The 16,240-nt window shown below is 38.8% G+C and overlaps 1 protein-coding gene across 1 annotated transcript in view; it reads left to right on the top strand.

Moving 5' to 3' along the window:
• The window catches only part of TXNDC11 (thioredoxin domain containing 11), a 66,063-nt gene that overhangs the window by 28,223 nt on the left and 21,600 nt on the right, over window positions 1-16,240 (top strand). Inside the window, exons 5-7 of the mRNA XM_063430290.1 lie at window positions 3,516-3,609; window positions 6,491-6,603; window positions 12,240-12,440. Of these exons, the coding sequence (XP_063286360.1) occupies window positions 3,516-3,609; window positions 6,491-6,603; window positions 12,240-12,440 (408 nt within the window). The remainder of the gene's footprint in view (window positions 1-3,515; window positions 3,610-6,490; window positions 6,604-12,239; window positions 12,441-16,240) is intronic.

Raw genomic sequence — 16,240 nt, 5'->3', positions numbered from 1 at the left:
GAAAACATACTAGTTTTCCTGGCTCTATAGGGTCCTTGGGCCCCCCTCCCGCTGGGCTCTAGGGTGAGGAAGGGGATAAATTTCTACCTTTTTTCCAGCGCCGGGCTCCCTCGGCGCTGGGGAATCTCCTCCTCCTCCTTCTGCCGTCATTGGCTGAATGCGCATGCGCGGCAAGAGCCGCACGCACGTTCAGTCAGTCTCATAGGAAAGCATTCTCAATGCTTTCCTATGGACGCTGGCGTCTTCTCACTGTGAAAATCACAGTGAGAAGCGCGGAAGCGCCTCTAGCAGCTGTCAATGAGACACTAGAGGCTGGATTAACCCATATGTAAACATAGCAGTTTCTCTGGAAAAAAAAAATATATATATTAAAAATAATCAATACATTGAGAAAAATTTAATTTGATATTAATACATATTAAATTAAAAATACATTTAGAGTGACGTTATAAACACGTGTGTGTGTGTGTAATATATTTAAATTCTACAAATATATTTATATAATTGTCATTTTTGTAATTGCAATCTGAGGGACGTGCCCGACAATCCAGGCAGAAAGTCCAGAGAATTTGGCTTGCAAGCCCTATATTTAAACATGTAACTATCCAAGACACCATAAAACCTGTACTGTTTTACCCAGGAGACTTTGCTGAACACAAATGTTAGTGTTTAAAAAGCGTAAAACACAAACTGTACATTCACTGACGATATTGTTGTGATATGTTTTTTACTATTTAAGCACTAATATTTGTGTTCAGTGAAGTCTTCAGAGTATAACCGTACCCCCCATGTACAGGTTTTATGGGGTTTTCAAAAGTAACTTTGGCCAGTGTTTGTGACTTAGTGATTACTAAAAAAGACTAGACATACCCAATTTGTAATACCTTGGGTTGTCTACTTTTGCAAATGGTATGCCATCATGAGGGTAATGTTCATTCCTGGGCAAACATATGGCAACATACCCAGTCTGGCAAATTTTAATGTGTATTAACTGTAAAGTTTAATGTGTTGTATTTGGCCCTGTAAATTTCCAAAACAAATGTATACTTTATTTATGCTGTAGTGGTGTTCCCCTCTATTTGGGGCACACTTTTGGAACATATTTTTGCTATCCTCGTTGATCATATATTCTTTCAAATGTGCCAGGAACTACCTCCTAGAGCACTTTATTGATTGGAGGGCAGCTAAAGCCCATAGATACCAGCCTTTTTGGTCTATAATTACAAAAATTAATCAAATGGGGGAGGGTGGGAACAAACACTCTCATTCTTTTAAATATATTGACACTTTGTAACATAGTCTGATTCCTTTGCTTGTATGTATTTAACCAAAATGGTATAAGATGACTATAAATGTATTAAAGAAGCACTATAGGGTCAAGAACACAAACCTGTATCCCTGACCCTCTAGTGTTAAAACCACAATCTAGCCCTTCTGACGCCCTCTTGTTTCCCTAAATATAGTAAAATCTTACTTGTATTCAAGTCTGCAGTTCCTGAATCTGCCCTCGTTTGCCTCTGTCTGCTGACATCAGAAGTAATGGTCTGCGCCAATCACAGCGCTTCCCCATAGGATTGGCTGAGACTAACAAGGAGGCAGATCAGGGGCAGAGCCAGCACAATTCAAACACTGCCCTGGCCAATCAGCATCTCCTCATAATGATGAATTGAATCTATGCATCTTTATGAGGAAGGTTTAGTGTCTCCATGCAGAGGGTGGAGACACCGAATAGCAGTGCAGCTCACTGTCCCAGGAAGCACCTCTAGTAGCTATCTGAAGGAGTGGCCAGTGGAGTTATCACTAGGCTGTAATGTAAACACTGTATTTTCTCTGAAACAAGCAGTGTTTACATCAAAAAAAGCCTGAAGGTAATAATTCTTCTCACCAGAACAAATGCAATGAGCTGTAGTTGTTCTGGTGAATATAGTGTCCCTTTAATAGTGGGGCTGCTATATACTTCAGCAAGCAGCTGCAATATTGGACAGTCGACAACCTAATCCAAACTATTACAATGCATCACTCCCCCTCGAGCAGCAATAAAATTGTTAGTGGCCTCAGCAGTAATTTCATACCTCCTTTTATTATTCAAATAAAACTGGACGATTTTAAAGGTTTTGTAAATATTTGCATATCTCCACCAGCAGAGGGTGCAAATTCCAAAATGTTTCACTTAGCTTTTCATTAGTGTGTCCAGAGATCAGATATTGTTTTTTACCAAACGCAATGTTTCTCATTTTGTCAGCCTTGGAACACAGATGTGACCTTGCTTGAATCTGAAAATGTGACTGAAATACGGCAGCTGGCATGCAATTCAACAATCTTTTACACTAGTTATATAACACACATAACCTTCATTCAAAATTGTAAATGTGTTTTTTGTATTGTGGAAGAATAAGCAAGTAATTGCTGGCCAACATGGCCAACTTTAAAGTAACACTCTGGACACTAAATCCATTTAATGTGCTTGGAATCCTTTATCCTTTCAGTGTCAAACCATTTTCGAGCAGTTTAACCCCGTATAAGAGTCCCTGTCTGCCCACAGCATGGCTCCCACTGGCGCTATGGCTAAGGCAACTCATCTACAATCTTTCTGAATTATTCTAGCAGTGGGCGGGTCAGCTGACACTCTCAGCCAATCATTAGCTAGTTCAACACTTCGCAGAAGGACTGTAACAGGGAACTGAACACTATCACCACTTCAATGAGATATAGTAGTTGGTGCCTATAGTGTTCTTTTAAAGTGGTTATACCAAGAATTTATATTATACAGTCTGTAGATTAGCACCTCTGTTTGCATTAACCCTTTGAATAACAGGAGTGTTTTATTTCTACAATACATTGGGTTAATTTAATTGTTCACAGAAAAGATACTAAGTTTTTAGATCTTATTTATGAGTTAAACACAGAATAATACTGGCTTGGTTAAATCTATAAAAATAGCCCTCCCCCACCCCCAACATTTCCAACATAATTTATGTATCTGAGTGTTCTGCTTTAGAAGTGTGTAAGATGTCATTGCTCCTTAAGAGACTGGGATGTTCGATAAATTTGTGATGTCTGACTCATTCCTGGCGTGTTATATGCATATTAAGTGCAGAAATCTGGGAATTCGTTGTTCTGTAAGTTGTCCTGAGACGGTCACATTGCTGCTAAAAGAGACCAAGGTCACAGATGCTTTCTTGCTGGGAAGGTCTCACGACATTAACGACATCCGCATGTGAGGATTTGCTTCCAAGAAATCATCTTTTTACTCAAAATATTTACCCCGTGATATCACTAACCTCCATTGCTTCCTTCTGATCAGAGACACAATAATGTGCAAACCTATTTGGTGGCTCTGTTCCCAGATTGTTCCATCACAAGATTGCGTGTACATTTCTCATGATAAAACAAATTCATGTATTTGTACTTTGAAGTCATTTTAGTGATTTTGATTTTAAAATGTTATTGTTTATGTTCTGTGTGTATTAATGATGATGTATACATTTTTTGTTCTTTCCGTACAAACATTGCAGCCTGGTGTTCTAGGATATTTTGAGTTCAATGCCTCACCTCAGCCTCCTGGCTATTTGACATTCTTCAGTTCAGCATTGCATTCCTTACAAAAAGGTATGGAAACGCTCTCCTTTGCAGTTGCAAATGTGTCAATTTTTATTGCATTTTCTCCTTAGAGAAAAAAAAATTGTTGGAAAATCCAAAGTTTTGTCCATCTAGTTTTCTATAATATAACCTCACATAGAATCTAGATGTTCGTCATTGCTGTGCAACACTTTTTACAGGACCACTTCACAATGGGTTGAGTCACAATAATGATGAAGAAGCAGCACTCAAATGAGTGAATGGTGTATGTGTCTGCGTGTACTGCTGTTCACTCTTCCTCAGAAGGCAATGGATTTCTGAGAGAGATTCAGATCTGGGGTATATAGGAAACATACAGGGGTACTCACTAAAGTAAGAAATGCTAGGAATCCAAGGTACATTTCAAATTTAGGGCCAAAATAGCCAAATTAAAATAGAATTGACATGTATATGCAGAAATTGTCTGTATGAGGTGGTTGGGGGGTGGGGGGATGTTCTTTTTCTCTTTTTCTTTTTTTTTTTTTTCTTTTCTCTTCTACAGTGTCCCTTTGAAGTCACACATGACATTTCTCCTAAAAAATAATTAGCAGGTGTGAGCTTCAGAGGGAGGACTTCTTTTATAAGCATATTCTACAGTTCATATGCAGGAAACAAATGCTTTTGGTATCCGTGTTTATTCTGTGATCACAAATATGAGAAGATTTTTTTTTTTTTGGTTTATATATATATATTTTTTCCACTTTCTTTTAATCATCTGTACCTATAAATACTAAAATGTCGATAACGTTTAACCTAAAATGTGCAAATGCTGCAATTGCAATTTTCAGATGTTCCTGACTTTGTAAATAAAACCAAAAGTTTTGCAGAAACACTTTATCTTTTTGAAGTGGTAATTTATGATGTCTAGAATCCAGTTACCACCAGATCCGAGTTCAATATTAAAGGGACACTATAGTACCCAGAACAGCTACAACTTAATGTAGTTGTTTTGTTGTGTATATTGTCTGCCACTGCAGGCTTTTAATGTTAACCCTTCGTAATTCAGAGAAAAGGCAGTGTTTACATTACTGCTTAGAAACGCCTATAGTGGCAGTCACTCAGGCCATTCGAGGTGCTGCACAATGTGCAGCAATGCATCTTGATGAGGAGATGCTGATTGGTACAGAGTGGTGTTTTGCCGAGCATGTGCAATAGCCTCCCAATGCTTTCCTATAGGGGCCGCAAAGCGTGGCAGCTGCTACCCGGTCGCGGGGGGGCCGCAGGGCGGCCGGGCCCCCTGGAGTGCCGGGCCCGGTCGCAGCTGCGACCCCTGCGACCGTGGTACGTACGCCACTGTCGGCACCCTTTGTAATTAAAAGCAAATATGACTGAACAATTTGATCCTTTTGATCACTTTAAAAAAAAAAAAAAAAAAATTATACACAAAAATACTCTGCTCTAATGGATATCAAAGAATTGCGAACATAACACAGGTTTATTAAAAAAAAAAGAAGTTAAATGTGTGGCACAATTATTGGTACCCTTTTAGTCAGTGCTTTGTGCTACTTCCCTTTGCAAAGATAACCGCTTAGAATCTTCTCCTTTAATGCCTGGTGAGGTTGAGAGTACATGGCAAAGGATCGGAGACCCTTCCTCCATACAGAATCTCTCAGATCCTTCAAATTTTGAGGTCGATGCTTGTGGACTGTGCTCTTCAGTTCAGCCCCACAGGTTTTATATGGGGTTCAAGTCATGTGAATGTGATGGCTATGGCTGGACCTTGTTTTCGTGGTCCGTAAACCATTTTTGTGTTGATGTTGCTCCAACCATGGCCCATGTCAAGCTTACTGGCAGAGAAAGTCTTGTATTCATTTAATATCTGTTGATAATTGATAGTCCATGATGCCATGTACCCTAATAAACTGGCCAGATCCTCTGTCAGAGAAACAGACCTAAAACATTAAAGAGTCACCACCATACTTAACCGTAGCTAGAAAGTACTTTTCCATATGGCTACCTCTCTGTAGGTGCCAAACCCACCTCTGGTGTTTTTAATGCTAAAAAGCTCTCGTTTGGTTTCATCTGACCATAGAATCCGATCCAATTTGAAGTTCCAGTACTGTCTGGCAAACACTTTTGGTTTTGCATAAAAGTAGGTGACCTAGTTTCGGAGACTTTCTTAACCCAAGATGCAGTTAACTTCTGCAGTTCTCCAACTGTGCCCCTTGGAGGGTTTTTTTGGGCACTCGAACCATTCTCTTCATTGTGTGTTGAGACAATATAGATACACATCCTCTTCCGGGTTAAGTCTTAAAGTTTCCAGTAGACTGAAACTTCTTACATATTACCTGGATGGTGGAAATGGGCATTTTCAATGCTTTTGCTATTTCCTTCTAGCCATTTCCCATTTTGTATAGCTCAACAACCCTATATTCCTTGGTTTTACCTAGGGGAATTTGACCTATGTGTTACCATCTTGTTTATACCCATGTAGGAAATTTCCTGTTCATAGTCTTCCAGGTGTACTAAAAAAAAATTCTATAATGTTCTTTGATGAACCTGTTTGCAATGGTTTGTCCATATCCATTAGCACAAATGCAAGAGTATTTGAGTGTTTGGTGTTTATTTATTTTGCTAAAGGTTAAACAACAAAGACAGTTATTCACAGCCTTCTTTGCTCATATTCACCAACGGTGCCAATATTGGCGGAGAGCACTGTATGTTAGACATGATTGCTATAGAGAACTTGTCACTGTGCACAAATTCCTAAAAATCCTGTTAATGAACTGCAAAATGATTTTTCAGGCACTCTCGTGTGTTGGTATATCACTTCATTGCATATGACAACTTGCTAAATAATCTATTGGTGTAGTGTTAGGCAGGGTGATTAGAGTGCCACTTTGAAATAAACTGTGTGCTGTATTCTTCTCAGATTATGTAGAAACCATCCGTTTTGGAGTGATTACTGATCGTAAACTTGCCAAGGAAATCTCCCTCACCAACCCAGGAACTGTGTATTTACACAGGAATCTCAACTCTTCCTTGGTAAGGGTCTACTACACATTTTTTTTTTCTTCTGTTAGCAATCATGTTTGTTTCTCACCTGTAATCTCTTTATAACAAAACATTTTAAGCTGAATGAAATTGTAAATTTCATTTGTGAAACTGAATATTTTTTTTCAATGAAATATAGGTAAAACGTGATGTAATTTACTTGCATACCTCACTATCTACACTTCATTCTCTGACCTGTAGATTCTGATCAGATGGAACGATCATCTGACTGTTTAGTCTCTGGTGTGCCTGGTTTCAGTTTTCAGTCTCCATTTTGTGTCTCCTGTTTATATTTCTTCCTTATCAACATTAATATTTTTTTATTCTTTTATTCATACGGATAAAGTACACCACAGCAGGGGTTTACCTCCAGACTTTCCCACAGTAGAAGCAGATTTTTAGCGTTAGTTTTTTGTTTTTTTTTGGTAACATCAAATTCCTCCCTATTGTTATATATTTTGGTTTAAAAAAAAAAAAAATGCAATCCTCTTTGGAACCGCAGCTTTCTGAATGTTTCCACCGGGAACAGGACACCGACACGCTGCAGTCTGTTTGATTTCACTGGAATGCATGCCAGGCATGTGTGCTTTCTATATATCTCTCACGATCCATCCTGTCCAAGCCTGCCGGTGCCAGAAGTTAGCCTGACTGCTTGCTGGAAGGGATTATGAGCCCTTATTGCATGTGCAGTGTACCACAAGTGATCTTTGTGTGTGTGTAATAGGGCTACAGCATTAGGGCGCCAAATTTGAACCTCATTTGGTTCCATGGAGGATTAAAGCCTTAAATGAATAGAAGTCGCCAGGTGCAGTCTACATCTGGTAGCATCACCCTTTCGCCTTGAGTGCTATTGGAGGCACTTTTGAGGTAAGATTTCATTTCTTACCTTAGAAATACCTCTTAGGGGATATTTTCATTGCCCATAGTTGACTTATAATTAAAAACTTGAATCCCCTGAAAGACAAGCGTGTTAAAGCCCAAGTCAAAATATTTATGCTGTTCCAGTTGCGATATTTCTCTGTCAGATGGATGGAAGAAGAAATCATGTAATTCCAGCATATAGTAGCTTGCTGAGACAGCTAAAATATCAGGATTATCATCATTCTTGAACTGAATTCAACAGAATTTGCAGAAGACCTTTGTGGATAATGGATTCGCTGTTCTGAATATTCGTAGCAATTCTGATTCTCCTAATTTATCAGTTTTTTTTCAGAAAAAGAAAAGCGCCAGATCTCCTTCACTGTCTAGTTGTCATGATTCCAGTTCAAGCTCCAGTTCCTATTCCTCTGTATTTTCTTCAGATGATTTACCCGTTATTTACAAGGATCTTGTCAATATTTTATATGAAATGGTGAACAAGACTGCTTTGGTATCTCACTGAAATTCCAACGCAATTCAAATATTCCATAGTAGGGGCAACTTTGTCTTATCAAGCTCCACCATCTGCTTTTGTCTTATTCCATCGGAAGTGACGGCTGTGGGATTCAGGCATTGATCTATGGAGACACCCGCTGGATACTACATAAACTTCAGTGTTGTGCTCTCGCAGCTCCTGGCAACTGAAATGCCAGGAGCTAAAGTACAGCAGCAAGATTAAGATCGTAACCAAAACATGCCTCCCCCTGAACTCCACAACCACCAGGCCCACTCCAGATTGGTCCAGATTGGTCTCTTGCCAAATACCTCTGAAACTGAGATTTGCTTTAAGGAAATTTATTGTGTTATGGAGATTGAGTACGACTGTTCACATGGCTAAAATAGCTAAAGTTTTCCCTTTACATCCTGGCTGATATTATGACTAAATGGCAAAATTCCTGATTAGAGCGCTGTTTCATGTAGCATTTAAATAATCCATTTGTACTGAAAGATGAGAAATCCCTTCACTTATGCCTAAGAAGGTGTATCTATAGCAGCATTTGACACTATAATAATTGGAGAGATGTCCCAATTTCACACATCCCGCGTGTGGTGTATTACCAAATTAATATATATTACACAAGGTTCATCTACATTAAAAGGTATTTATTTAGAAGGCAACAACACAATACTATAAATGTATCACAAACACACAGCCCAGACCCACGGAGCAACAACCCTTTTTAAATCTATCTGTTTATATATAGTAATCCCCTTCCCCACACGTTTGATCTCACCCACGGTTAGGCCTTCACATCTATTAATGGCTCACTGCTGCAAGTTCGACATCACATCCACCAAGGAAGAAAAGGAAGCAACAGACTGATTTCCTGCCTGGCCTTATGTTATATACCCTTAGTTGAGATGATGTGTTTTACATCACATCCTGTTCATGCATCATTTCCTTTAGCAATTGTGGGAGGGAAGGAAAGATTCTTAGCCCTCCTACCTAGACCTGTTTCTTTGTTTAAGGAGGTCCTGAAAGGAAGATAAATTATCATGCAAGGAAGACCAGTTACCACACCGTGGATAAACAATTTGACACCTCTCTGTGGAGGTATTAGCTGCGCAGAGTAATGCTCTCATTACAGGTTCATCGGTCTCAAGGTCTAGGTGAATTTGGCTTGACAAGCTAGAAAAAGTTCTTGGTAAGGAAAATGAAGATCTTGTAAACTTATTGAACAATAGAAGGATTTAAGATTTTTTTTTTGTGATTCTACTACAGAAACTCTTCCTTTTTTTTAGCAGCAAGAGTCATGTGTTTATCTGCTGTGGGTAGAACAGTGGTTTGGCATCCGCAGTCCAGGCTCATATATATGGATGAATATATATCCATTGTGCTTTACCTTTTGAACAAGGGAGTTCCCTAGATGAAATGTTAAAATATATGCCAGAGAAAAATAACTAATTAAAATAAAAAAGGTTTCTGCATATCCTAGGAGAGTCCCTCTCTCTGAAGATACTCCAACTGTAGAGGAAAGATTTGAGGAGAGTGCAAAGATAAGAAGAAATCATCCAGATATAACAAATTGGAAAAATTCTGACTCCCTACCAGTAGGAGGAAGACGTTCTCTATTTTATCACAGATGGAAAGAAACGGAGTTCTAAAAATTATAAGAACGGGCTGCGAAATAGTCTATCCTTATGGTTTTCTTTGTTCAGAATTCAAATCCAGTAAACAAAAAGAAGCATTAAAACGGTCAGTGGTGTATCTACAAAAAAGTCATTCAATGAGTACCAGAACAAGCACAATTTCAAGGCTCTTAGTCTTTTTAGTTAAACAAAATAAAAATCCCCTGTTGCCATCCTATACGAGGCTTTAAAAAAAAAAAGTAAACAAATAAATATAATTTCCATCATAAATTTTCTACTTTTGGCAATTGGCCACTCATCTCTGAAAAGCGAGATTTAATGGATTCTGTAGACTTAAAAGATGCCTACTTGCACATTCCAATAGGAGAAGCCAGCAGGCAGTGCTTAAGGTTTGTCATAAGTAAAGAGAAACACATTCTCAATTTTCAGTTCCAGGCACTCCCTATTGGCCTTTGATCATCTCCAAGAAGCGTCACAAAAATCTTAGTAACTCCTAGAAAAAGGTATTGATATTGTCAGTTATTTAGACAAGATAAGCAGAAGTCTTGAGGTAGCCATGAATGGATCATCAACAGAAACAAGTTTCCAATATTCTCAGAGAATTTTATTTTTCTAGATAGTGCTAGATACCCTCCCGATTGAATTTTTTTTTTTTTTTGGAAGAAAGTCCAGAACAATTGAGACATTCTTCAGTTGTGCAAACTCACATCTTGTACAGTGAGAAGGATCATGGTAATCTTTGGATTGCCAACCTCTTCCTTTCTCAATAGAATCAAAAATAAAGATTTGGGCTTTAACCAGAATTCAGCTTTTATGGTAAATGCCCGGGTTTCTGTCGAACTTTTTGTTTTTTTTTTATGGAGAATGTAATTTAGGTATCATTATAGAATAATCAATGTCAAGTTGGGGAGCACATTTCCTTTGGTTCCCTAAAACTCTACATTATGGCATCCAAACAACACAAGAAGGTAAACCTGTTGTTCCCTCTGCAGGTTGGGTAATCTAACCTGCATAGATGCCTTCTCAATTTAATGGAATTTCGTTTGTATGTTTCCCTCCGATTATTTTATTTATTATTAATTGTGAGAAATCGAAGATCAGACCATGTAAAACGTACTTGCTGTGATTTCTAGAAAGAGGACCGTAATACCAAGCCTCCTGTTAGGAATATTATTACTCCCTTGAATTTGAATCTAGTCCTATTAGGTTTAATCTCAAATACATCTGTACCCTTATAATATTGTTCACTTAAGCTGGTTTTTCTCCAGGCAGTTTTTCTGATTGCTAAACGGCTGGAAGGGCTTCCTGCTTTGGAAACATGTTCTCTTTTTCATATTTATATAGTGCTGAGACTTCTTCCTTTATTCAAGCTAAAAGTGCACTCCTTACCTGATGGGCAATAAGAAAAACTTTGCCTGCATTTTTCAGAACACTTTAAACTCTCAATAGCGTACATTTTAATCTATTGGATGGAAGAACAAAATGTCTTGTGTTTTGTATAAATGAAAGAACAAAGAAAAAGCAGCCTTTAAAGCTTCTATTCCTAGAACAATTTATATATCTTAGAAGAAATTCTCATTTACATTTTTTTTTTTTTTTTTTTTAAGTTTATGGGGAAACCTCCTCCATCCAGTAGAAGATCGGATTCCACAATAGCAATTTCAAAGTGTTAGTCATCCCATAGAGCAGCTTCAGACAAAACTAATTTGCAAAGCAGAAATGTGTAGTTCCTGGTGTACTGTCACCAAACATTGTAAATTGGACCTACACGACTCAGAAAACACATCATACAGGCAAAAGGTGCTTCAAGGATTCCTCAAATGGGAATCGCCCTTCAGTAGAGTTTGTTGTATGGATTATATATATATTTGCAGTATCTTGGTGTGTGTCATAACACAGGTTCCTGGGAGGATTCCTTCTTTTGTACCATAATGGGGAGGTGGTTGAAGGCGTTAATAGCAGAATTAAGAATATTATTAGGGTAAAATCTGCCTGTCTTATGGGAAAGTTAGTGGGAAAAGACATACTGTTGCTATTCACGGTTATGAATTAGTGCTTCCAATGATCATCAGCATTTTAACCTACAGATCTAATGCTACAAGTAAAATTGTTGCTTTCATGTCCCTTTGACTATTATAGAAGTTTGCATATTCTGCCTTGTTTTTACAGATGGTGTTTGGAAACCGTCTCTGTGGTCTTCCTTGCGTCACTCTCTCCACAGAAGCAAGAAAGACTATATAGAGACTCTTGGCTTCCAAATACTGTCTGACGGTGCCTGTACATGGCTGAAGTATCTCTACCTTTTAGTACATGACCTGATAAGGTTTTTTTGGGGGGGGGGTTTTTAAGCATATACTTAATTTCTAGGAAAAACTTTTTTTTTTTATTCTTTCAAAACTTGATAAAAGGATTATTAAATACTACAACAGCTACTACAGTTATATCTCCCTTTTTTTTTTTTTTATAAAGTTGCAACGTAACTACATTTTTAACCCCTTAAGGACACATGACATGTCTGACATGTCATGATTCCCTTTTATTCCAGAAGTTTGGTCCTTAAGGGGTTAAAAAGGCACATCTTGGCTTATTTTTTTTTTATTTTTTATTTTTTTTAAAAGGTGTACCCAGACAAAGAGAGAAACTTCACAGCTGCAAATATCTGCAATTGGGCTCTAGACAACCGGGAATCTCAACTTCATTGGCTACGACCTCATGGAGGAAAAAGTCTTCTACTGGACAATGAGCTAAAGAAAGGCCCTGCTCTCTTCATTTTCATACCTTATAATCCTTTATCTGAAATACATCCTCTCCTGGATGAGGTTTGTAAGCGAAAAATGTGTTTTGTGTGTGTTATTAAATAAGTACACTCTGTAGTCACATGTCTTCAATACAGCCTTAATTGTTAATGGTGTGGATTAAAGTGGCTTGGCCACTTTTAAGGATTTAATTCAGATGTCATGTTTATTGAAATAATCATATTGACTGCATTGGAATGTCATTAAGATTCCAAAGATGATCTAAGACAAAGTATAGACCCTTCCATTGTAAGTAGTAAAAGTTTGTTTGAATGTTATGACTTCTTACCTAGGGCTTCCAAGTACTGCTTCCCACCTCAACTACTTTAAAGTCCGTGAGGACGTCCAGCGTCAGATAAGTGCAATTTACTCAGTGTAAATCCCAGAAGCTGCCTCTAGTGGCTGTCAGGGAGACCGCCACTAGAGGCTGGATTAACCCTCAATGTGAACATAGCAGTTTCGGATTTCAGCTGCAGGGTTTAAACTAGGAGGACCTGGCACCCAGATCACTTAATTGAGCTGAAGTGGTCTGGGTGCCTATAGTGGTCCTTTAATTCAGAGAGCCAAAAGCTCCCAAGCAGTCAAGCCAGGCTTGCTGGTTTAGAGTGTAAACTGCTAGCTTTCTGTCTGAAGTAGTGTAGATGGGGAGTGGTTCTCGGCAGACACCAGGTAAGTAGAAGAAATATCATTGCAATATGGTTTCACTACTTAGAATAAGGGAGCACCAAAACATTTTGTGGTCAGGGACCAAAACTGAACATAAGCAATAAGACTGAGCCATGCCAGTAAAGCAAGTCAGTTGTGGTGTGCCGAAACTGACGAAAGGATAGGCCTGAATAAAGCGGGTCCAACTTCTGAAATTTTTATAGGGAGTGGTGGGTGGGCTTCCAAGTGATGGCTCCGTGCCCAGAGGGGGATTGATGTAGACGCCTCCAGGCATACTGCCTTCACATTTTGTGGCTGGGGACTAAAACCAAATGAAAGTAAAAGTTTGGGGTCACTCAAACATTTTCTTATTTTCCATGAAAACATACGTGAAATTAGTTTAAATAAAAAATGGTAATTAATTTTAAGTTTTTTTTTTTTTTTTTACATTTTATAAGGCTACTTAAAAATCGCCTATGTCAGCAAATAAATATGGGGATTCAATTCCACCATATGGCCATATTGAGTTAAGTCAGGACCAGATTCCTGCCCAGTTGTCTCCCCCGTTTCAGAGGCCCCTTTGGAGGTGACAACAGGAAAGATAACTTTGAGGAGGTTTAAAAGAAGTCGACACAGCTCTGGTTTCTTAAGGGATGCGAGTGAGTACGAATCCCTTAAGAAATCTGTGGATTCTGTACTTCATATTCTTTTGAAATATCCCTCACAATCAATCTACGAATAGAAGCAGTTTGATCCTTTAGAGAGCCAGAACAAACCACAAAAAGATGAGTAGACTGCCTTAAGTCCTTGGACTTATCCAAGTAGATCGAGGGACATCTTGCCACATCCAAGGAATGCTAGTCCTGTTCTTGAGAAGAAAGAAGGACCAAATTCTCATAATTGTAAAATAAAGAAATCACCTTAGGACCAAATTCAGAAAGAGTATGGGAAAACAAAGGCTCTTGAGACGAGAGCTTGAATCTCCGATAAACTTCTGCTTTCGGTTATTGCCACCAAAAACAAACTTTTCAAGGTAAGCAACCAGTATGAAGTATCCTGAAGAAATATGAATGATTCTTTGAACAATGCACTAAGGACCAGATGAAGATCCCCCTAAGGAGTAAAGGCCTTAATTGGAGGTCTGCTTTTTAACCGCTATCAGAAATATGGAGACCATAGGGTTTAAGGCACACTTAAAGCCAGAATAGCTGAAGAGAACTATGCCTAAATCCTTTATCAAAGTAAGATTGTAAGAATCCTAATATTCCTAAACAGAAGGTGATGACATTTTCAACATTATGTAAGTTACACCAGTCAGTGAAGACAGACCAAAGCTTATAACAGATCTTATTAGAGGGATGCTGAGGCAGCTGAAGAAAACCTTGGACCTCTAACATGTCCCGCTCATTATCCATGCAGAGAGATGTAGGGTGTATGGTGACTGGTGTAGGACTGGAGCCTGAACTAGAAGATCCCACTGGGAAACAATCGATAGCCTGCACAGAAGAGGGAATCATGGTGATCTGGGCCAAAAAGGAATGATGACTATCACTTCTACCTTCTCTGAGATTATCTACTTCAAGACTTGTCGAATCAGAGGAAAGAGGTAACCCAAGTAGAATGTCCACCTGCAGGAGAGAGCATCTCTGCCCACTGCTAGAGGGTGAAATAGATGGCAGAAGAATGCTGTAACTTGCGATTTAAAGCAATCAGTCTTCCTTACATCTTTTCGATTCTCCTCAATATTATGAGATTCAGCTTCAAAGTCCAGGTGATTGCTGGGAATATTTGTTCTGTTGTTTGGATCTGCGACATAGACTGCAGAAAGACCATAAAAATGTTTTTTATGCCCAATCCATCATGGGTGAAATATATATTGAAGCAGATGCTGACTCCTTGTGCCACCCTGATTAACATATGAGACAGCTTGCCTGTTGTCCATCTTTAGTTTCCTAGTGTCCTTAAAGCTTCTCTTGAAAATGAAGAAAAGCAAAGTATGCTTCCCTCAATTCCAGAATATTCCCTGGAGCTAAGGAAATAGGCTTCTTCCAAGTCCTTTGAACTTTCCAATATTCCAGATGTGGGCCCCAACCTCTCTTGCTGGCATCTGTTGTAACTACCAACCAAGTCACATCTTCAAGAGGAAACCTGTGTAAGAGGTTCTCATATTCCGCCGAGACTATTTGATAAGGCAAATGCTTGAGGACATTGATTCCAGCAGACTGACAGTCTTTTGCTGTAATGGAGACCCCCTTTTTACAAGTTGTATCCCTTCTTACTCTTGACAAAACATCATGCCCATTTCTGTAATTAAATAAGCCCTACCAAATTCATGATCTGTGAGGGGATGAGCTGACTCTTCTAAAATTTTATTAGCCAACTAAAGATTTGCAGATCTTTACAAGATCTGGAGTTAAAGCAGCGACCAAGACCAAATATGGTCACGGGGTGTCCTTTAAAGATGACTTTTGACCTTCTAATAATGCTTCACCAAGAACATGCATGGAATTAAGATCCCGTTGCATACTCAGGGCAGAAGGTGGCAGTGATGTTGCATCACAGCCAGTACTTACAAGATAGCGATGCTATGAAGAAAGGAACTGGCACCATGAAGATTACTAAATTTGTCGTAAAGGGGGGGGGGGGGTGGCTTGGGAGAAAACACATACTTAACGGGCACATTTAGGGGTTGAAGATTAGGGTGCAGAAAGTCTCCATGACAAAGCCACTTTAAATGTTACTTGCCACTTCAAGCCTGGACGGGCTGTAGCACAGTATCCCATTCATTAGAGGTGAGTTTCTGTTCACTAGTCAAATTTTCACTTGCCAAGAAGTAGTGGTGTGGGAAAATTTTGAGCCCTGTGTGAGTTTGTATGTATATTTATATTTTCAACAACTGAGCACACAGATTAATCTGTGCTTCTGCAGTAACCAGCCATAGTTATACCAAGCAAGGAGAAGCCACACTCTGGAAATTTTTAAGTCAATTTGTCATTACTTCAACTCCAAAAGCGGATAGTCACAGCATATCAACGTTTCAGTCAACGGGAGACTTTCCTCAATGCACATTACAAATGAACACACTTACAGTATATCGCAAAAGTGAGTACACCCCTCAAATTTTGGTAAATATTTTATATCTTTTCATGTGACAACACTGAAGAATTGACTCCAGTGGC

This window comes from Pelobates fuscus, chromosome 8 (assembly GCF_036172605.1).
Source record: "Pelobates fuscus isolate aPelFus1 chromosome 8, aPelFus1.pri, whole genome shotgun sequence".
NCBI classification, from domain to species: domain Eukaryota; kingdom Metazoa; phylum Chordata; class Amphibia; order Anura; family Pelobatidae; genus Pelobates; species Pelobates fuscus.
This window is presented reverse-complemented; position numbering and strand designations above follow the sequence as displayed.